We start from the raw sequence: 24,395 nt of genomic DNA, 5'->3' as shown, positions 1-24,395 counted from the left end.
TGACCACCTAATCAGATCCCTCAGCTTTTCTGGCATGAGAGCAACCTCAACTCTCTCAAAGTGGAGCGAGCGTGTGGGCAACTGGTGTAACCCCATGTCCCATGAATAAAGTCACCATATCCCTCTAAGAACTGGGTGCTTTGTTATTCTTCTTTCTTTTCCGCACAAAAAAAAGAACAAAGAAGAAATTTGACAACCATCAGAACAGGTTTTTGGTTTTTCCAAGGGTGGCCCTGGTATGCTGTAAAGGCAGATATCGCCCTCACTAACCAATGCTGCACACCCAATCAATTTGACCCCGAAATATGACAGAAACCACTCGGCTGTCTTGATGCATGCTCAATCATCCAGGTAAGTAAATCCCAAAAAGCTTGATTCTGGTCACCTGGATGAGTGACGAAACGTTTCCCCCCCAAATAAAAACGTTATGTCAGGTGAACAGAATCAACCTTTTGGGAAACCACTCAGTTCAGAAAACAAAGCAGGAGTTCATCAAATTTTCGATGGTTGGTGGCTAAGAGTAGGAGAGTGGACTGGAAGAGCACCCAGAAGTACTTTCCAATAACAAGGTACTCTTTTCTCCTCTGCAACCTTGGTGATGTTGTGTAAATCCACCAATTATTACTGCAATTTGTAAGCTGACGACTTGCAAAGGATCAGCCGCCAAAATGACCAGCAACACATACCTCTGACATAATCAATACCCGGGCAACTCATCTGACCCGTGACTATTTGTTATCACCACTGGAGAAGATGATAAAAAATATCGACGACTTTATATACCTCTGTTATTAAAACCATTTTAACCTTTTCGTTTTTCATCGTTGGTTTAAATCAAAAAGGCCGGAAGGACATTGTTAACCTTTATCTCTAAAAATCAATCATAGACAGCTGCTTCACTGCTTAGTACTGAATACGTTTACTAAAAGGCTCGTGTCATTATCAGTGGTGCTTCACTAAAATCCTCATCTCACGCTAAAATCAACATGTAAAACAAACAGCTGAAAGTTCCTGGAAGTCTGGTACAAGAGTGGATTGGAGAGGATTTCAGTCAGTGGTGATGGAGATCTTATCAGACGTAGGAAATACGAACACAGCCTTTGATACACCATGTAATACCATCTGGGAAGTGTCTGATTTGCAATGTATTTTAACACGTGGCCACTGCAGTAAAAGCATACCTGGATATAAGATCACACAGCAGAACACCATCAATAATAGATTTTCCTCTCGAGAGTCTGGACCTCAACATTATTGAAGCAGTGTGGCATCATCTTAACAGAGTGGAACAAAACGCAGCCAACACACAAAGAAAAGCTTTGGTTGCACTTCAAAAAGCTTGGATGAATGTTCCTGAATGTTCCTACTTCTGGGAATTTCTTGGTCATACCAAATACTGACTTTCAAGATTTTTAGAATTGCACAAACTTCCATTCATTTTTGCATGTTTCGCTGACTACTGTACATATTTCACATTTTCCTTGCAAAACAACAATGGGTTGGCTCATGACTTATGCGCCATACAGTAAAAGTGCCAGATTTTAATCAGGTTCATCAATCTAGCACAGATTATCTTCAGACCAAACCTCATGAAAATGACCGAGTGGAGTTTTCTCAGGGCTTAAAATTGCTCACCAGGAAATCCGACTATAATGTAATTTCTATGAATCACATCTCGCTACAGAAATCCAGCATTTGGCTCCTGTCTGACATTATTGCATTATTCACACAGCTGTGCGTTTGCGCCACAGTGACTTGACATGTGTAAACCCATGAACTGTACATCATACTTAAAGACGGTTATTCCATGACCAGCACCGTGGAAATGAGAGCTTGAGAATGTGCTGCTGAAAGAGAACAAGACGCCCCGACAGTAATCGCCGTAGCAAAACCAAGAAAATTACCTTTACAACACCTACCCGTCTGCCTTTTAATGAGCACTATTAAAAGCAATGAGGGAAACTAGGAGAATGGGCAAACATTAGCTGCCTCAGAGGCATTACAGTTAGTGTGAGCCATTTGAGCCCGAATAAAGAAATATATTTTAAATTAATGACAAATGTACAGGAAAGATAAATGCAGGAAAACACTGTTAAGAGCATGCACGACCTCGATCACTGCAGCAAACAAAGCTGAAAACCTGTTTGAGTATGGATATGATTTAAAACATCAAACGTTCAGATTTGTTCCTATAAAGATTACTCTTTCAACAACACTCAACTGAACTGAAGGGACTGATTGCTTGAACTTTGACATTTTGGAAATGTAATCATTATTATCGTAAACATTCATATAGAATTTGGTCGTAATTATCATATGAATTCTTCAGTTATGCTAAAAATGTGTTAAAAAATAGACGTGCAAACCTTTTGGGGGAAGAAATTGCAATATTTCTGAATTATTATCGGTGATTTTGGTTTGTTAGACCAAAATGGTTAAAAGGTACATGTTGCTTCATATCTAGAAAATCAGGACTGTATTTACCATGGTTAGAAGATGATTAATTGTTTATGATGTTTTCTGCAATAATAAATATAAAGAAAGACAACAAAAACAAATGCAGGCCAACAAGTTCGAGAACAGCTGCTCTCCATCCTTTCTGAGTGAAGTTTTCAAACCAACATGAAAATGAACTTTTCCTGTGTGAGACAACTCTGACGATGAACTTGCTATGAGGACACAAAAACTATGTTATCCTGAGATAATGAGATAATAAACTTGCAAGATCAAAACATAACTGTAAACCAGAAGTGGTTTTGGCTTCTTTAATAATGTATAAAATGAGAGGGAAACAAGTTTTGGTGAATAAATAATGGAGGCTCGGTAATGATTGGCTCAGAAATCGGTTACAGTAATTGCACAACACTGACATCCAGAAGTGCGCTCGCCCAATTTGATCACGTTGTGTCATCACCGACAGTCACTCCCTAACGTTATTGTTTCCAGCCTGATTTTATAATCGTTAGTTGGTGCACTACAGCACTGTCAAGAACCAAGATGTCTCTACACAGAACCATTACCGGTCAAAAAATGACAACATATATAACACACAGCCACCTCAGTGGTAAACACTTGATTCCATTCACTATAAAGCATCAGCAATAAAGTCCCGCAGCAGCATTTTAAGCTATTTAGAATCGCCAACAAAGTACTTTTTAATACACAGAGCGTGTGAACTTTTTCTGACCTAAACCTCCCCTCTCTTCCTCTAAGTGACAGATAATGGAAGCTGTGAAGCTCCTGGCAGGTACAAGCCAACTGTATAACCATGAGGGCCGGCCAGCTCCTGAGCACTTTGAGTGCTTGCCAAAGATGTTTGGCAAGTCAGCAGTAAGGATGAACACTCAGCAGTTCATATCCTTGCTTAGTATCCAATATAATATATTTGGGGACAGAAAAAGACATTGCACTGGTGGACGGATGAACAGATAGATGGATAGCTCACTGAACGGCCTGGAAAAATGCCCTCTGAGGCTTTGAGGCTTGTGTCATCGATCAAAACCTGTCATTTCTTCACATTTTCTGGTGTTTTGCTGTACTACGGTATTTTGTATATCATTTTTATACTGATGCGCTTGTTTTATGTGAGAACGCACATGGATCTTATCAGGCTGTACTGTGAATGAGCATCATTAATCAGTGATATAGTTTGTTTGTTGAGGCACTTGATGAAACATCAAAGTTTGCGCTAGTCATACTGATGAACTCATCTGCTTTCCAAACCACCAGAGGCTTGAAGACGAGAGGTCAGACACACATGAAACAAACTGAAATGTCGAAGTTAAAAAAGAGAAAATCATGAAAGGCTGAATTGTGACTAAGGCTGCGCAGATCACAACAAACCTCCCTGCAAAGCTGCCTATAAGCTCCAGTGGGTATTCCAAGACTAGCAAACAGTATAACGTCTGAAATATAAGCCAAAAAAGATTTAAAAAATGTATTTACTTATATTTAAAGGGGTAAAAGGGGGGATGAAAACCATCTCTTGGTCTTTCTCTTTAAACCATAGTTCTCTGGTATCATTGGGCAGAATAAGGCCCAATGACAGATTTTGTTTTTATACCACTGATGCACCAAACGCCCAACACCAATCCATCCTCAGCATGTCTGAAAACAAGCTTCTGGATGTGAGCAGGGTCATAAAATCCTCTGTAAAAGGAATAAGCTGTTGATCTTATCTAAAGAGAAAAGGCACCCCGAGGGCAGCTGCCATGTAGCTCCTCTCTGATATCTCTGTGCAGCGAGTGCACCAAGTATTCCCTTACGGGATCAATTAATGTATTTTAAAGGCTGAGGTGCCATTTTCAGCGATATGATTTCTTCAATATTGGAGTCTAACTTCAGGGACTCCCCAGTGAGTGCCACACAGACGGTGTCAGACGCTCGGAGGGGTTGGGGGGGCTGGCTCTGCACACCGGGGGGAGTCTCGCTGTGAATATGGATCAACCTACGACAGTTATGTGACCCCCACGTGAGATAAAAGAGAACTGATGAGCGATGAAAGACGCCGTAGCATGAGACATACCGAGCGCGTAAAATCCATATGCGCTGTGCTTCGTGACTCCTTATGCAAGAGCCTATTGTGACTGGATGCAGCCAGAATGTGTGTTGGATGTATGTGGGAAGCAGAGACAGAAGGGTGCACAGATGGAGCAAAAACAGAGGAATGATCAAATTAATAAACAAACCAACAACATGCAACTACTCGACGCCGCCATTATGTGGAATTCATTTCACCACAAATGTTTGTAACATCTCAGGAGCGATGAGTGTAACGTGCATTGTTTCCAACTGCGGATGACCTTTAAAGGTGAGAATACGAGCCCAGTGAGTGGTCAGCGAGTGCAACACATGCTCATGCCCACGTGTCCAAGCAGGACTCGGCAAAAAGATGACAAAGAGGATTAAAAAAAGGCTGCTTTGAATACTATTTGTAACCAATTACGCAAGACACGTTTTAAAAGGCTGAAAAATAACAAGCTGTCCTGGTTCTCTCTGTTGGAGCCTACAAAGAAAAACCACCAGGTGTGATTTAGGTATTGTTGTTGCTAGGATACCACCGAGCCAGCTGACTAGTCGCCATCACTAATGTTTGTCTAGTATTTTTGAAAACTTAGTTATTTAGTTCTTTACAGGACACACTGGCATCGTACAGTCAACATTAAATCGTTATAAATAACAAACAAACAGACCGTACACGACACACAGAGGACAGCTCTCAGCTCTCAGCTCTCAGCGAAGGCGGTCGCACTTTCTCCTCTCCTCCTCACCCTTATCTTCCCTGCTTAGCCTCTATGTCCTTGTCTTGTCTTGCGTGCATTACTTTCCCTGGAACAGTCTCTCACTGTCGTTCTCTAAACCTAAAAGAGAATTATGGATTTGATCAACTGGTCCCTGAGTGCTATTGACACCCTTTTCTCAACGAGAAGTCGGGGCTCGGGAGAGCCTGAGTGCCCTGGAGGGACTTTCCCTGCCGGTTACACGATGGACGGGTGGCAGAACTGGAGGACCGTGTGCCTGGCGGGACTGTCGATCGAGGACGCTGAAGATATCTACCTATTCGGAACCATGATAACAGGGTTCATGCTGATCGGCGTTGGCCTAGCCCTGCTTTATCGGAGAAATAAGAGAGCGGAACCGGCTGTTCAAACCCCCACATGGCTGCCCGCTGGATTCGAAGCGCGGGGACGAGGTGCGACCTCTCACAACGAACGTAATATGGTCAACACCTTGGAGACGCTTACTGCTGCTGTGAAGGCTCAAAACAACACCATTGAGCGTATGAGGGGAAACATCAGAGAAAGGCCTGCTCAAAATGACACCCTTGAGCGACAGTTGGAAAACATCGCAGAACGGATCACTGCAGTTGTGAAGTCTCAGAATCAAAAGACTGACAACACCTTGGAACTGAAGTTTGATACCATCATGGGGAGGCTCGCAGCTCTTCAACGCGAAGTTGAGGGACCTGTCTCAGAGTGCTAAAATTCGAGCTGCTCACAAAACAGAAATTAACAATATTCAACATTCGGACACCACGGCGCCAGCTGCAGGCCCAAGGCTGGAGCCCACCAAAACAACTCCCTGATAACGACTGTGTGATGACTATTCTTCCCGTCCCATGAAGGCCACCTGGGTTGGCTGGCAGACTGTTTACTTAGCCTGATAGAGCGAAGGACACTGTCTCCGCTGAACTCTGGACACGCACACACGTACACTTACACTGATAAGCAGTGTTGGGGAGTAACGGAATACATGTACCGCCGTTACGTATTTAGAATACAAAATATGAGTAACTGTATTCCGTTACAGTTACCGTTTAAAAAGGTGGTATTCAGAATACAGTTACTTTGTTGAAATAAATGGATTACACTGCGGTACTTTCCTGTTTCATTTTGTCGCGGGTCAGGACTGTTTGGGTTTTGTTTGACAGCTACGTTCTTTTGTTCCAGGCGGCAGCGTTACGGTTGCCATGGTTACAGGGCGACGCTCTCTCTCTCTGCGACTGTGTGTTTCCTGGGTGAGAGAGCGCCTTTTCGTTGTTGTTGTGCTAAGCTAACAGGCAGAATGCTACAAGCATAGCTCTAAAGAATGTAGCATCATGTTCAGTGTAGTCCGTGCTGCTGGGAGAATGGACTGCCATACACGTTATGTGTCTGTGAGCGCGAGGAGGGAGAAAAAGGGGAGTGGAAAGGTACGAGCAGTCATCGAGCAAAAACGGGAGCTGGAAGCATGTAAATATAATAATAACCACTGCAGCCAAGAAGAGTGCCTGACGAGCCCAGTTGTAAGTAAGCTATTAAGATTCGACTGTACACTGTGTTCGTGTTTTCCTCCGAAAACAACAAGTTCCGTTGGAGCAGCCTTTCAACGCCTCTCTCTGTCTGTCGCAAGAAAAGCTGACCCACACAACAAAGTAGAGCTATTTTTCGGCTACCAGCCGACAGGGACCCCGCCGTATTATGCTGGGCTTACACTGTGCGATTTTTTCAGTCGCGCGATTCAGCTCCTGCTCAAACTGTACGATTGACTCGCAGGGGTTAGAAGTTCATAGGTCACGATGCAGGGTCTCACACTATACGGCCCGATGCTCTGATGCGACCTGAGTGCTCACACTGTGCGTCCATAAAAATGAAGGTTATAACAGAAATTCTGTCGCTCGCTCTCCCTCTCCGTCTTTCACTCACACAGACACACCACCACCATCAACTTTGCTAAATTGCTAATGAAAAACATTGGTCAGGCAGCTGTGATTGAGCAGCAGTGTCGATCCAACTATTTTCACGGTTGTTGTGGTCGTGATAATTTTGTGAGGCCACATCGAAAGGGCTCGGATGGTTCTACAGGTTGTGCCTCCATCGCTTGTGTCCAGATCACACGCTGCACTGCCGTGCTACGCCGTCTTTTTCGCTGACATTTGTGTTTGCGCGTGCGCAGTGTGGCAAACTGCGGTGACACCCTCACGACCAAGCGATTGATGATCGGGAGCTGGTCGTGAGGTGTCAATCGCTTCTCGTTACCTCACGTATACTACACGATGCACGACGCACGATGAAGGCCAAAATCGGGCCGATCGCCAAAACGATCGCACGACTCAAAAATCGGCTCAAAATGGGCCAAAAAATCGCACAGTGTGAGCCCAGCATTAGTCAGAGGTCCCTTTACTACAGTTCGGAGTCGCGGACCTTCAAATCAAATTCAAATCAAATTCAAATCAAATTCAAATTTTATTTGTCACGTACACAGTCATACACAGTACGATATGTAGTGAAATGCTTGGACAACTGCTCGTGACCTAAAGAGAACAAAAAAGGAAAAGGCTATGAATAAGATAGGAAATAAATATGAAAAATTAAAAAGGGTAAATTTAACTAGGAAGGAATAAAATATAAATTAAGGTTAAAAATGAAATAACTGTACAACACAAATTAGAATGAAGGGTAAATTTAACTGGGAAGAATAAGATAAAGATAAATATATAAATTAAAGTTGAAAATAAAATAACTGTACAACAAAATACACAATACACAATATAGAACTATATAAGAATGTATGAAGAAATCTAAATATAAATAAATATATACACAATAACAGCAGCTGTACAAGTATTAACCGGAAATGAAGAATATAGTGACCAGTGTTGTGCAAAACCAAAGTCCAGAAAGTCCAGTGTGTGTGTAAGAACCATATGTGTGGGTCAGTACTGTGTGGTGGTGTGATTGAGAGACCGTATCGCCTGCGGGAAGAAGCTCCTCCTCAGTCTCTCTGTGTTGGTCTTCAGGGAGCGGAATCGCTTTCCTGACCTCAACAGAGAGAACAGTCTGTTGTTGGGATGGCTGAGGTCCTTCACGATCTTCCTGGCCTTGGTCCAGCACCGCCTGCTGTAGACTGAGTGCAGGTCAGGGAGCTCGGAGCGGATGGTGCGCTCAGCTGACCGCACAACCCTATGTAGAGCTCGTCTGTCCTGCATGGTGCTGTTCCCGAACCAGGTTAAGATGTTTCCCGCCAGGATGCTCTCTATGGTGCACGAGTAAAAGTTCCTGAGCACCTTCAGTAATAGTAATAAATCACACAGCAATAGTACATTCACGTTGTTGTAAAAAGCATGATAATATTGTAGCGGGTCAGGGCTGTTCGGGGTTCTGCTTGTACAGTTATGTTTTGTGTATGTTGCCATGGTGACGGGTGACGCCCTCTCGCTGCGACGGTGTGTCCTTCCGGGGTCAGAGGGCGCCCTATGTGTGTTGTGGTTGCCGCGCTGAGCAGTTAGCTAGTGGCAGTGTGTTCTTCTGCAAATGTAATAAACGGCTGTGCTCCCTGGCTAGCTCACGGGAAGCAAGACCAAACGATACCTCCGTCTCCTCCTTGTCTGAACTCGCCACAATATATTAAGTAATCCAAAGTATTCAGAATACGTTACAGAATACATTTTGGGGCATGTATTCTGTATTCTGTAATGGAATACATTTTAAAAGTAACCTTCCCAACACTGCTGATAAGCACACACTCATCCCCCCTCCCTTCCAAACGCCTTCGATGCTTGTTTCCTGAAGGGGCAGCACGGCGGGTCTGTGTGCCACGCTGGAATGGTAGCGCTGTGCAGGGTGGCTGCTGTGTTCGCTTCGGATTACTCCTCAACCCCCACCCACCCCTGTGGCTTGTCATGTCTTCACAATGTTGTGCTGTGGACATTTATGTGCTTCTTGTGCAGAGGAGTTTTTTTTGTTTCCTGTTCTCATGCTGTCCTACCATGGAAGCATAGCATGAGTAGGGGTCTCTTTTTTCCTCTTGTACTTTCCCCAGTGTAGTGTACATTTCAATGTTTTTTTCTGATTCTACCAATCTCTGACCTGTATCCCCATGTAATGTTTGTGCTATATGTGTAAGGTCGGGGGGGGGGGGTCCTATTTCACTGCAGGGCAACCTGCATGTGACGAATAAAGCTTTGATTGATTGATAATAGAAAAACATTTTTATTAATATTTGTAATAGAAACAAAGCATAAAATCAGAGTAAATAATAAGGAAAATAAATATAGTGTAAGAAGTAAAAAAAAAAAAAAAAGATAGCACAAGTACCTTAGACAAGAAGAAAGTATTAAAGAGTCATTTAAAACTATTTTTCTCTGGTAATGACGCTGTGGAGCACAAATGGAAAACACCTGATATTCTTTAGCTTTTAAGCGGCTGTGGGGACAACTAAGAGCTGATGTGTTAGTAAACCGACAAAGAAGGGAAGCCATGTAACGTAATCCCAAAAAGTTTTAATTTAATTCTATACCCAACAGGTGAGCATCAACCTCCAGGGCTGAAAGATTAAGCCAATTCCTCTAATGATAGAGAAGTGAGTCATTCACCATAGACGCCCATGTTAAAACATTACAGTTCAGCTAATTTGCTCATTCACTGTTTGTGGCGGCCCAACAGCCAACCACTGTCAATTTTGCTAATTCAAGTCAGTGAACGGGTGCACTCGACCATGCTGTTGATGCCTTTTGGAGCATTTTTGGTGGCCTGTTAGAGACAACCCACAGAGTTTGTGCTCCAGGGTTTGAGAGTGAAATCCTGGCATATTAACAAGTACTTAGTAGGAGTTATCAGGTAAACGTGTGTGCGTTGAATCCGTACATTTTACAGATGCAGCTTGCTAAGGAGGCTTGCTAGTAGGGCTGGGCCATATCATACCGTTCGTGATGGCAAGCTACATTGTAGCCACAGTCACCCTGGGGCGCACTGACAGAGGCGAGGCTGCTGGACACTGGCGCCACTGGGCCCTCTGACCACCACCAGTAGGCAACGGGTGAAGTGTCTTGCCCAAGGACACAACGACCGAGACTGTCCAAGCCGGGGCTCGAACCGGCAACCTTCCGATTACAAGGCGAACTCCCAACTCTTGAGCCACGACAGTGCCCCTTATAATCCTGTGTGCCTTATGTATGAATTCTGGTTGTGTTTACTGACCTCGAAACGATTTTATGTACACGGCGCTCGAGAATTTGTCAAAAATGTTGTAGTACAACTTTGCTAAGCTACGAAGCCGCACCGCTTGATGGATTGTCGGAGCATTACGGCCATCGTAGTCAGAAGCCTCGCGGAGTGATACGTACTGTGCCTCAACATAATATTACCGTATTGTGTGTGTGTGCATCCTTTTTTTAAGTTTTGTGGATATTATACATGGTTATGCTGAGGATATGTCAGCCAGTTTCCACTGGAAATGCCTCTTGGTTAAACTGTCAGGGAGGAATTTGCATTTGCACTGTTAAATTTTTAAACTTTAATCCGCATAAAAACAGCTGCTTGTTTAAGTGAAAATACATTATTAGTGAAAAAAACCCCATCAAAGTTGTGGAGTTGTAAAGTATTTTGTCTCGTTTCAATTTTATAGTTATATTTTATCAGTTATATCGTTATCGCACATTTTTAAATGTATATCGTGATAAATATTTTTGGCCATATCGCCCTGCTCTACTTGCTAGCTTTAGTTACACTTAACATGTAAAACAGACTCGTCTTAAATATGTTAAGTCCTGGCTCCAAAACCAATACAAAGGGTTTTAAATCTAACATTAAAGTTAGAAAATGAGGATTAGAACAAACAAATGACGGTAAGGGGGATAAAGCCATCTTTTATATACAGTCTATAACGTGGTCTTGTTGAAAGTCTGGCTTGTAACAAGATAAAAGGAGGAAATGGCCTTTTGGGCAAGCACAGAGTACAGAGAGCTTGATCATTTCAATATTACGAGGTGAAAGAATTTATTTAAGGCAAGTTTGAGATGAAAAAAAACTATCTGTACGGCTCTTAATCAAGGGTCACATTTGAACTCCATAATCTAACGGAAGCTTTAAGGCAGGGGTGGGGAACTCCAGGCCTTGAGGGCCGGTGTCCTGCAGGTTTTAGATATCATCCTGGGTCAACACACCTAAATCAAACAATTAGTTCATTACCAGGCATCTGGAGAACTTCAGGATAAGTTGAGGAGGTAATTTAGCCTTTAAATCAGCTGTGTTGGATCAAAGACATCTAAAACCTGCAGGACACTGGCCCTTGACGCCTGGAGTTCCCACACCCCTGCTTTAAGACTTCTAGTATTTAGTATCAAGAGCGAAGCGATGAGATAAACACAAAAGTCACTACCGATAGTCGCCCTAAGTCAGCAGAACATACAGCCAAGCGTAATTTGCAAAGCAGTGGAAATGAATGTTTGAATTATCTGAATGAAGAGAAGTCACTAATGACGTCAAATACTGAGCTCAGAGATGATCCGTTATTTCACTTTGACGGACACCAGCTGACTCAACACTTAGCCCTCTGTCCTACAGGCAGGAGATGCAATCAGCCAAAACAGCTACTAAAGCATCAGGATTTCCAGCGTCTGTGTTAAATTCACACAAACACCTTCGCCAGTCACACTCAGGTCTGCTGAAACCTCAATGAAGACAAGTACGGCATTAATATGAATATGAACACTCAACTCTGTGAGTATGCACCCTGCTTTAATGTGATCTTGACAACTCATGCTAGGGCTGGATTGGCTGACCCTGAGTTATGCTGCTACAGGCTCCGGCTCATGATGCAGTCCACTCTTGTTTCAGGCTTCAAGTGTTTATAGGCCACTGCTGCATGTCTTTGAATGTCGTCTGCTGTGTTGTTTGTGGTCTCTGTGTGTTCTCCTATTCTTTTATCCTGAACTAGGGGACATCTGCTCCAAGCTGAGAGTGAGCCCTCTCCATGAGCCTGGTTCTGATAGATTCTTTTCCTGTTAAAAGGGCGTTCTTCCTCGTCACTGTCGCTAAATGTTTGCTCATAGAAGACATCTGGATTATTGAGGTTCTCTATCTAATACTGCAGGGTGTTTACCTGACAGCAAGTCCCTTGAGATGACTTCTGTTGTGCATAAATAAAAGGGAGTGAACATGAACACAGCCTCAAGAATAAAGATGCTCAACAGGCTGGAAAAGGTTCGAAAACCCCCAGATTACACATGACAGAATTCATGACCCAAGTTACCCTCAATCAACAAAGATCAGTCCAGTAAAGTAGCCTGTAAGTGTCTGAAGACCTCTCATTGGCTAAGGTGCATACCTATAGGTTTACAATCAGCTACATAGCGGACAGCGATGGTGCATGGCAGAGGACCGAGGAGAAAGCACGGCTCTTCAGAAAAAACATTGCATATGAGGTTAAATCTAATATTTTCACTTCAGCTGTCTAACTGTATTCCCTTTAAACAAGAGCCTGTAAATGTGTGGAAATAAGATGTTGCTTTTGGTCATATTAATGTAGAAATCTTAAAAAAAAACAAACAAAAAACTGGTCTTTCTGTGTATCATGTTTTATTCCTCATATAATAGCCTGCTGTTAATAATTCCATGGTTGTGCATCAACTCAAGGTCACGTATCTCATGAATTACACATTTTACAGCTCTTTTTTGTTTTTGTTTTAAATTAGGACAGTTTCAAGTTGAAAACATCTCCAATGCAATCTGTTGAGCCTATACTAAAAGGTCAGCATTTTGCTGCCGTGCACCCTTACCACTTTTACTGCTTTGTTTGTTGCTGTGTTCATCTCTGAGGCAGACAGGTAGCATGAAGGGTCAAGCAGAGAAGGCATGTGTGTGACGGGTTCACCCTACAGCCTGGATTTTTCTCTTTGAAGGTTTTTTGTTCTCTCTGCTTGCCGTGGCTATACATACTAAGAGACCATTACAGGAATCAAAGCTACAACATAGTCCATTCTTTAAGATTGTGCCTTTGTCTTTGACAGAAACTACTTTGAATTTCACTTTGATTTAGCAGAAAGACTCTCACACCATTGTTAACCTTTCACGTCTTTGATGTTGCTGTTCAGTGTTTTACTCGCGGCCTAACGGCAGAATGAGACGAGAGGGGAAATGCTTTCCCTACCGCCATCTCTGACGCAGACTAGTGTGACGTTTCTGGGTGCTAAAATTCTCCTTACAGCATTCAGGTCATATATTACTTTTTCTACTTTACTGCAGAATAATTCTGGTGAGACAAGTGATGAAAGACAAACAGGACGTGAGAGCTAGAGCATGAATGGATACTGTCAAACCCAGCGACTAATGTTGGTGTGGTTGAGAAGGTGGAAAGTGGGGAGAAAGGAAACAGAAATGGAAGAAGAGGTTATTTCATCAAAGGTGTTCTTCATCGCTCTAGTGGTTTTACCATCGTGCCATGGGAGTCGTGCCGCAGGAGCTGTGGCTGTTGTGTACTCGGGCATTACTCTTGTAACACTCATCCACGAGAGAGTAGTGGGGGGAAAAAAATGGCGTGTACAAATGAAAAGATCAGACAGAAAGTACAAACAAGCAAAAAGATTTATAGTCAAGATAATAAGAACCATGTCAAATAAATTGTGGAGAGAAGACTTGTTAGAATTATGACTAATCCCCACTAATCTCGCAGAAACTTGGGAAGCAAGTCAATAGTGAACCTGTAAATTCCCCAACAAATAACACAGCTGCACCTCCTCTGGGCCCACAACAGGTGAAATACTTCTTCTACACGTAGTTTCTCAGATATTAAGTATGAACAGAGCAGAAATAAACAGTGAGTGATGAGTCACATAATTTATCATTTATGAAATGTAACAGCTGGAGGAAAGAAACTTTAAGCAGAGTGAGTACAACTGAAAAAAGGAACAAACAATCCTAATTATAATCCTGGGCAGCAGGTTAATGACAAGAAACATGAAAGATTTAGCTCTACATAGAAAACCTGTGTGGTTTTTGCATCAGGAGAAATGCATTTTTATCATCTCTCTTATTTTTCCATATGTGCTCAGTTTTATCAACAAACTTGTTCTTCAGATTTTTCAAATTAAAAGCTTACAAGTGAATATGTAAATATGTTGTGTTCACACCTCTGCTGCAGAAGCGACAGGATATTTCCAGAGGACGATAAAAACCTGCAAATGACACCTTTAACTTTGTGATGGGCAGCAAAACAAAGCGGAGCTGCAAACCAAGATCATGCGTCCAGCATATATTTCCACATTAGTGGAAAGTGTTGACTTTCCATGAACGCAACTTAAAGAGAGATTCGTCCCAGGACATTTGTGCCCATTTGTTTAGGGATTTCACAATCCAGGCAGATGTTTTTGCATGCAGTGATCCAAAAATCAACAGCAGGTAACCTGATGTAGGTAGTTATAGCTATGTGTGCGATCGAAGCTGGAGTGAGCCTGAGCTGCAAAGGAAGCTACATCAGAGTTCACCACAAAGGGAAGAAAAACTAATAATCAAAGATTAAAAAAGCAACCTGAGAAAGTCTTTCTATGTCATACCTTTGGTCTTCTCTGGAGCAGGCCGAAGCATCAACAATTAGCCCCTCCCCTTAAGGCCACCCTCACTATTCTGCAAACTTTCTTCTGATTAGCTGCCGCTTGCAAACAAACGATTTAACCATCACATGGTGCAGTCAGACCTGTGTGCCTGCGAGGACCATGGCAGTAAATCTACTCTCATCGACATCATACACCATGAGTGGAAAAAACTTCCTGAAATCGGAGCATTTAGAGCAGTCCGAGTCTTGAGCTTTAGGCTCATTGGATTTACTGGGTCAAGCTTGGGTCCTCTACCAGAGACCTGAGAGTTTGAGGGTTCTGAGCAGTATCTCCATTGTTCCCAAAACTGAGGTAGCATGGGGGCCTAGCCTGGGACATACCCTTGCTGGGATTCGAACCTCTGACCTACTGTTCCTACTATCCAGCTACTATTAAAGGTAAGATAATAAAGGAAAAGCAGACTAGATCACCTTTAAGGTGGATAAACCCTACAATCTGAGAAACCAAACTACTATGAAAGCCACTGACAGAGTTGAGGGATTAGAAATATCCTCTCCAAAGAACAAAATGATGTTTTGGACAGGAAAGGAAAACTGCGTCACTGTGGGACTGCTGCTGTGTACAAAGCACCAAAACACACACAAAAAGGAAAAAGAATATAAAGACACACAGGACAAGAATGAGCACACGAGCTCACAGTTTCTCCGTGTACACCCTCATCCAAAAACTAATTAAAGTCCAGTAGATAATAGAGATGTGGAAGTAATGTGTGGATGTGCACTCACAGGCTGTCAGTGACAGGCAGAAATCATAATCTGAGTAGGTGAAGACAAGTGATTACTCACCTTAAGCAAACAGAGTGTGACATGTCATTAAGAGACTGCTGACACAGTCTTCAACTTCAGCACCTCAAGGTGCTTTCCAATGAGATGTACTGTTTTCTGCTGAGATTTAACAGCCCGTTTTTAAGTTACTTACGGCTTCAAAAACCAAGTCTCACTCAACTTAGCTTATCGGTGTCACTTTACCCTACCCCCGCACCTAAGGTTTGAAAAAGGAGCCACGCTGATGGTTCTGTGAAACTACTAAAACTCTGGATATGACATCCATATTGAATGTTAATATCAATCTCAGTGTATGTGCCTACGAGCAAGAGATCTTCCACACTCCGCCGTTTGGCACCCGCAGGTTTATGCAAGAAATGCACAGCTTTAAATCTGCCAAACTGCTGCTGCTTCAACTGTGAGGAGGAAACAAAGGCTGGGAATTATACCTGCAGGATGGAAAACAACAGAGAGGGCTGACAATGACGGCGACGAGAGCAAAGAGACAGACGGGAAGACAGACAGGAGAGAGTGACACGAGGAAAACAGGATAATGATCTCTTTAGACTGAGCCCTCCTGTAAAGAGGGAGACAGTCAAAGGATGGCTGTGGAGTGCCACTTACTTCTCAATGAGGTCTAACGTCACCCCTGGCACCAACTTGGCACTCTTCTGCATACAAAACCTGGGGGGGAAAACACAGGGAAAGGTTAGTGATCAGGGCTGTAATGAAAACAAGAGGGGCTCACAGACGAGACAATGCAATAAAAGCGTTTGGCCTCTACAGCACAAATTTTATGACCAATGAGGGAAACAATCAGCGGATAAACACTCAAATGAAAAACGAGCCCTTCAAAGATTACAACCACTGAGCACTGATAAGTGTATTTTGGCTGAGTTACAGTCAAAGGCGAGGGGGGAAGGCGGCGAGATACACATCGTATTTCTGAAATGCCTGTCAGGGGGGCGGGGGTTGTTTACTATGCGCGGTTAGCTCCGAGAGGTCAAGCCAGCTGTAAGTCACAGCAGGAAGATGCTCGGCGATGACTGTGAGTCATCACACACCTGGAAGAGCGCAGGTGTGTGCACACAAGCACACGTCAGTCACACAAACATCAGCTGCAGGAATGTTAAAGCAGGAAGGAGATTCACATCACAGCCAGAAAATCATTGGGTTCCCTCACACACAAAGATTTCCAGGTGACGACTAGTTTATTAATTGTTCTAATCCATAACTCACGTTTTTAATAAAAAGAGATACTAATAAAGACAAGGACAAGTGGCGAGTCTGTGTAGACATGCACCTCGTGCAAAAAGAGCTAACAGTGGTAGGATAAAATATTTGGAAGAAAAAAAATTTGGCGCACTTTGTGATAAATAAATAACAAACAAAAAAATCAGCTGCTTCTCCACGGAGTCTCTTGTCCTACTGGTGGACAGTAGCGGCAGTCCTTACTCTGCTCTGACCAGTAAGGTCAAGGTCCTTACGGCCCTGTGAATGTCCTTCTGACAGATGATTAACCATAATGCAGGACGGCACCACGCTGGCGAAATATCACCAAAAGCACCTCACCTGGCAGCTACAGTACAGCAATGGAGGAGTGATGATTTGAGCTTCTTTTGCAGGCACAGATCATAAACGCCTCTGTATACCAGAGCATACCAAAGTAGTTCCTGTGTGTGGCTTTATCCAACACCCAAAGCTTAGGCAAAACTGAGTCATGCAACAGGACAATGATTCTAAGCACAGGAACAAATCTCCAACTGAATTATTAACAAAGAAGAAAAGTCAGTCATACAAAAATAATTTTCTGTATGACTATAAACGACCCTAATTAATCACTTCATGGTTAATGCAACTTTTTAAATAAAAGAAGGCTTTTAGGAGAATGTGACACAAAATGATGCAATCCATGCTGAAAGCCAATAATGTGGAAAAAAAGAAAGTGATGCATCAGTTCATTGAGTTAAAAATGACGTGAAAATGTGAAATAGCTCCGTCTGTGAGAACCACACAAGCTGATAAATTCAGCTTGTTCAAGAAAAAGAAGAATTGATTTATTCCTACTTACAGGAAAAATGTTACCAGGTAAAAACAGATTACATGCTACTTGTTGCTTTTTACACAGCTCCCATTCAGCATGTCGATCCACCTGTGATTAGTTATTGATTCTGTTTTTCTCCACCAATGTTTGAAGCCAAGCCACATGCTTGAAAGTGAACTTGCCAAAATTGACAGAAGTCGTGCATACATTATGAAATTGTATCCCGACTATGATGGAAGTTTTGGCACTTGAATTCGAAGGTTTTTTTCCTGCTGCTGGAGAATAATGAGATCCCACATGGCGGTACTGTGACTTCCTGCTTCTTTAAAGAACAGCAAAGATCCTAAGTGTCACTGACATCCATGAAAAAACAAGTGTAAGAATGTAACCAGGAAAGCTTGTTCTAGAAAGTCTTTTGGACTCATGATATGTACATAAAAGCTTTGCTGTTTATGGTGAGCACAGGTATATTTGTTTTCCTCCGTATAATACATTTTAAGATCGCCCTGCTCACACCTACTATTGAATTTCATTTGAGCCGCAGATTAAATATTTTGTTTGTTTTTGTCTGCACTGGTTGCAAAAGGGAATCTGTGAATCCCCGGACGTAAACAGAGATGATTAAGTAAAAATGAATTTCAGGCAAAAACAGACAGACCAAAGTAAACAGAGCACAGATATAGCAGGAGGTTGCATCAGGGAGTGTGCGTTTCCACTCTGCAGGGTGATGGATGGGAGACGGGGTAGAGGGGAGATTGTACGGGAAAGAGAAGAAGATGGGAGGGGAGGAAGAGAGAACTTGGTGGCATTTGATCATGTCAATATCTATAATAAGTCTGATCCACATTCTTGCTCTATTTGGTTGTGATTGCAAATGATCAAAAACAGACTGACATTCTGGGCACCCACTGCGATCAAAAGAAAGTAATTCTGCCAGTGCTTAACATTGCAGCACATGAAGCTCAGTTTCAAACGGTTTCCCTCTCCTGTGTTTACATTTGCTCAAACCAAACCTATGAATGCGGCACAGAACATGTTTACTGTTTAGTAACGAGACATTAAGGAATTAAAAGTCAACAATAATAATGGATAGAAGTTCAATATAACACTGTTAAAAGACACAAACCATCAGGAAAAACGAATATCAATCAGCAAGCAGGGGACTCAAAATGTGCGATGTCATTAACCAAGAAGGGTACTCGCAGAGCACATTCCTCACATACTGTTGGCAAAGGATTAATATCAAAGCTGAAGTGTTTCCCATTAATTTAGATCTTCTTCTTTTTTGACAAATAAATAAAAGATTGGTCGCAAGCCCAACTCCACTTTCATGGACTGTAGCTAGCGATGGTAAACCTTTTTGTCTTCTGCAGCCTCAGTCAGTCAAACGGTTGCAGCAAGTGAACAAGTTCTCCACCTGCTGCAGGAACCACCAGTTTGTACCAGAATAAGGACTATAGCTGTTATCTGTGTTGGAATCATTGTGACCACAAGATGACACACTGACATCCTGGCCATTAGGTGACTAGCAGTGACTGGAGTCTTCTGGAAGAAAGACTTGCCATTTGGCAGCCATCAGAAAAACAGAACATGAACAATGTAACTGGTCCACCAGCTCGCAACTCATTACGATTCACAGGTTATTGCAGGGGTCGGCAACCTTTCTGATGAGGAGTGCCATCTAAAATTTCCTCAGAAGTCAGTGTGCCATATGATTGCATTAGCAATAAATTTAATAACGCTCTATATTAACAGTTACACACTATATAGAACCACTTTATAGGATTATATTTGTTCGCAGATGTTGGCAGCTATCAGCGAATAGTTATCAGCGAATAGTTATCAGCTAGACACAGGTCTCCCCGAGTGTCCAGCATTCAGAGGCTACCTGAGGACTCATGTGAGAGAAAATCTGCTCACACAGACATGTCGAGCCAAATACTGTCAATAAGGCCTCTGCAATGTTCTGAAGACGGTTAAACTTGTCAGGTAGTGATGTCCAGCAGCTCCATGAACACGCACAGCTGTGGATTCCAGCTGCGTTCGTAGTTCTGCCAACTTTGACCCCCACAGAGTCTAGCTTTTCAGTTCAATCAACTGCATTTCGATGTCGCATTAACTCAGCCAGTTAATGCGAGACAAATCCAGCTGCTCAATAAAGCTTTCTGGTTTGATCAGAAAAGAAAACATTGGTCCATACACCTGAAAGTCCTGAAAACACATTGTGAATTCTGTCTCGAGTACGGATGTATCCGAGTACTCCTGCGGTGCTGATGCTGTGCGGAGCAGACAGCTCCTGAAACATTTGAAGTGTTGGGATGTGGAAATTTCAACATCGCTTGAAAAAACTGACAGCTAACAACATCCATCTCACCGATAGGCTAAGGTATTTTTTAGCCAATTACAAGTTGAATCTGGTAGTTGGGGTTGATAGCTAAGATACCGTCATGTGCAACGCTGGCCTGGCCATTTATTTTTTAATGCACCTTCACAAATTAATTCACTGCATTTCGTGCCATCAGTTAACCCTTCGCCTGCCAGCTGCGGCACACGTGCCCAGGGTTGCCGACCCCTGGGTTATTGTAATGTGTAAAGCACAGAAACCAGAGCCACTCTCTGTTGGGTTTGTATCTTCTCCCAGTGTCTGGGTGGGTTCTCTCCCACAGTCCAAAGGCAGGTATGCACGTTTGGTTAACTGGAAATTCTAAACTGGCAGTAGGCGTAAATGGTTGTCTGCTGCCCTTTGACAGCTGGGATTGACACTAGTCCCACCTTCTGTAATTTGGCATATCTCACTGACTACTTGACAGCCAGTTTTCAGTGAACAATAGATGGATCAACTGATGGTCCAAATGCTTCTCTCAGGTCTGGTGTCAGATTTCTAGTGGGGTTTTTTCCTTTCAGACACAGTTCATTTTTCATAGTTTCAATTAAAGACATGAGGACAAATTTATGTGTTTCTGTAACACCCTACAAGTAACAAACATTCAATTTAAAACTGATTCATGATTGTAGAAACAATACTGGTTCATCCCGAGAGTTAAGTGCCTTTTTGAAGCTTTAATGATTCATAGGTCAGGGTTACGTAGCTTAACACACCAAAACTTTCCTTTGAAAATAGTCGACCACAAGGACTGGACGGAAAATGAGTGAAATAGCAGCCAATGTCCAAAGAATAACATTGACCCTTCAGAAATTCTGGAGAACTTAAAACAAAATAAAAGTCAAATACAAAAGAATTTGGGTGACTCAAGACTTTCACACAGGACTGTATGTCAAACGTTTATCACCAAAGTCAGAAGAACAAATGATTTTGTCCTTTCGAAAGAATGAATGTCTGTGCAGAGGTTCAGGACCACCTATCCAATAATAGTTATTTAAAAATGTTTTTCAGTCATCACATCAAAATATTTATCTCTTCCATCCCCAAAGCCACAGTGTTCACTGGCTAAACAGCTCATCACAAAGAACAACATGAGTTAACATACAGAAGACCCAACTTTGTGAATAAGTCTCAGGGAAAAAAAATCTACTAAAATGTGTAGAAGAAGATTCTGTACCTTTATTCAAAACCAATTCATAGTTGAAAAAAGCTCCGAGATACAGATCAAACCTTTTTGTTTTGGACTGCACCTAAACTGCAGTCAGTGAAATACATGCTCCTGAAGAAGACAAGCAGGTAAGTTTACTGAAGTACAGAAGGCCAGCAGGGCAGAGATGAAGAGGAAATTGGGGGATTATTACTTACAGAGAGCAAGGCAGCCAAACTTTAATTGGGTTGGTGAATAAGTGAGCGTGTGGGCACGGAGCAGAGAGGGTAGGAGTGGGCATGTACATATTAGATTCTGAGGAGGAAAATGAAGCGCTGCTTGTGTGAAGAAACTACAACGCTGCTCCGAGGGTAGGCGGGTGGTGGAGGAGGAGTGGGACGAGGAGAATGACTCCTGCTGTCTTCCACAGCTCATTACTCCTTCAACCAACTTGCACGTTTCAAGTCAGCAACTTTATCATTCATGTGCTTGAAGGGTTACTGCATGATCTCAAACTTAGATTAGGTTTGAGCTCACGCAGTAACCCTGCTAGGACATGAATGAAATTATTATGCATGAATTTCCATGCCATACTGTGGTAGCCAGTGGCTTCACAGTGTAGTGGTTAACACATTCGCCTTAACACCAAAGATCCCCACCAGGAGCTATAGAAGTGGAAGCTGGTCCCCAAGCTGGTCCCCAGCTTCAGTAAGTGAGAGAGTTGCATCAGAAAGATCTTCCTGATATCCGAAATAAGGAAGCATTCAAAAGTAAAGCAAAGCACACCATATTATGGCAGCCAGCATTAGTATTATCATTAAAATGTATGCTGACACCCTAATGAGGAAAAAATAAGTAAAGCAGTGCTGACCTGGGAAAATGTAACCTGGGTTATTTTCTGCAGACACACACTAAACATTTCATATGAAAGTAAACAGTTGTCAATGCTAGCAGAGACAAACTAATGTTCTAAAAGAGGACGCCCTTTCACACATTCAATGAAACCATGTTTATTGCTTCTAATAAACACAACACACGAAGCGAGAAGCTCTCGCTGCAGTGGTCGGTTGCTTTGACACAAACACAAACAACAGCAACCCTCACATACATGAATTATTGCCCTACAGCGTTTACCAAAGGTCAGCAATTTCATTGTGGAGGTACAATTTACAGATGTTCCCTAAATGCCTCACATGCAGGTAGAGATTTCTAGATTTAGTAGCGAGTAACCAGAAGCATAAAACGATTATATGCTTGAACTGTGGCTCTTGAAAGTTTGTTTCTTGCTCCTTTTTATCTCCCACTCAACCCCTTTTCAGTCACCAAGGCTTTGTGTGAGTTGGATCATTAATACTTCATCCAAATATCTCTGGCCCGAGTCCTGAGGCACAATGTTTACTGATTAATTGGCATCTTGCACGAGCAGTTTGGGAAATCTCTGGGATGTTTGGGGCTTTATGACTGGGTCAAAACTGAAAGAAATAGTTGAACACAGCTGCTGTTTCTCTGTTAGAACCGCCTGATTGACCATTTTTGTTGTGTTTACTTCCACCTGTTTCTTGTTTGTTTGGTTTTTAATTTTTGATATCAGAGTTATGTTGTCATATATTATAGTACAATCAGGTAAAGATGCTTTGGGAAGATAATCTTCAAAAATATTACTTTCAGATTTAATTCAAAACAAACAAACGGTTTCCTTTTCTCATTAGTTAATGTGAACGTTCAGATCTATAGTTGAGGGGTGAGTTAGTGTTTGGTCGCTGTGGTAGCTGAAATATTTAGGTTTGAGAGCTGCCAAAGCAGGAGGCCATTGTTAGCCTGAAACAACCAACAGACCTTTCAGAGCCATGCGGTAAAGTTTAGGAGTGACAAACACAGCAATGAGACACGTTTGTTAAAAGGAGGGCTGCACTGACGAGCTCAGAAACACCAAAAGGCCTCAAATACCACAGAAAATGATCGCAGATCTCTTTCATTGGTGAAGATAAACCGCTTCACAAAACGCTAAGTCAATAACACATCAAGTGTACGGTTTCATCATCAAACTCTACAATCAGAAAAATACCTCAAGATTCAAAACACTGAAGAACAGAAAATATTAGTTTTGTAATTCTGGAGCAAATCAGTTGATGTGATTGTGACCTTAAAACATCCTGTACCATCAGTCAAACAATGGTGGCAGAGTGACAGCATGACTATGTACAGCCTGGCTGCCAATGGAAATGTGTGTCTGGGGTTTTATAAATGATGTGACTGCTGACAGAAGCGGCAGGATGGAGGCTGAAGTGTAAAGTGCAACACTCCCTCTCATTCAGTCAAATGCTGCAAAACTGATAGACGGCGCTTCACAGTACAGATGGGTAACGACTTTAAACACACAAAGAGCCTGATAAGGCACAGAAATGAAACGCTCTTCCGTGCAATGCACTTAAACGAGTCGGTCACCTGAGGTTAGCTGAGCTGAGCGTGCACGTATAAATATCAAATGAAATGCTTATGTTTATGCTACTGCCTAAAATACAGAGGCAAGCAGAGGAAAGGGTATTACAGTCATCTAAAAGCTCAACTACAAATTAAAATATTGCCGTTTAAAATGTTGAAACTTCATTCTGGTTAGGTGATTAATAGTTCAACTGATAACTAAACTAATAAACACTGAAATGAGATGAGCAAACCCTCTGTGAAAGAAATAACTGACCCTAAATTGGCTTGCAGACAAAAATTTAAATTAAATAAAACAAACAAACAAAAAACGATGCCATGTCTGGCCTGGGGCAATGCAAAGTAACCTCCCTCAGCAACGCTTTGCAGTTTGGGGTTCCTGTTTTCTGCAGAGTTATTGATTCCAAGTGCTGCTTGCTCTGACAAATACAACTTCGATGATCCATTATTTTATTTTATAGTTTTAGTTTCACTGAACGTGTGAAACTTATGACATCTAAAAGTGGGAAACCAGGGTGTGAATTATGCATGCCTTAATGTAATGCACTCACATTTGAATAACTTCTTTCTAGTGTTGACCACTCAAAGTGCTTTAGACCTCGAGGTTAACCATACATTTATGTAGCACTTTATTGTATTCACCAGAGAAAACCTGCGCGGGCACAAGGAGAGCATGTGAACTCGACACTGAGCGGGCCCTGCCGGGGCTCAAACCAGGAATCTTCTGCCTGTGTAGCAATAATGCT

At 42.4% G+C, this 24,395-nt stretch overlaps 1 protein-coding gene across 4 annotated transcripts in view; it reads right to left on the bottom strand.

The window, feature by feature from the left end:
• rptor (regulatory associated protein of MTOR, complex 1) overlaps positions 1-24,395 on the bottom strand; it is a 208,250-nt gene that overhangs the window by 84,506 nt on the left and 99,349 nt on the right. For all 4 annotated transcript variants that reach the window (XM_085278008.1, XM_085278009.1, XM_085278006.1 and 1 more), the window contains one exon: positions 16,258-16,317. In XM_085278008.1, the coding sequence (XP_085134134.1) occupies positions 16,258-16,317 (60 nt within the window). The remainder of the gene's footprint in view (positions 1-16,257; positions 16,318-24,395) is intronic.

Source organism: Mchenga conophoros, linkage group LG6 (genome assembly GCF_057382185.1).
Source record: "Mchenga conophoros isolate Kocher_MC1m ecotype Shallow Benthic linkage group LG6, M_conophoros_male_GT1.1, whole genome shotgun sequence".
In the NCBI taxonomy this organism is placed as follows: Eukaryota; Metazoa; Chordata; class Actinopteri; order Cichliformes; family Cichlidae; genus Mchenga; species Mchenga conophoros.
This window is presented reverse-complemented; position numbering and strand designations above follow the sequence as displayed.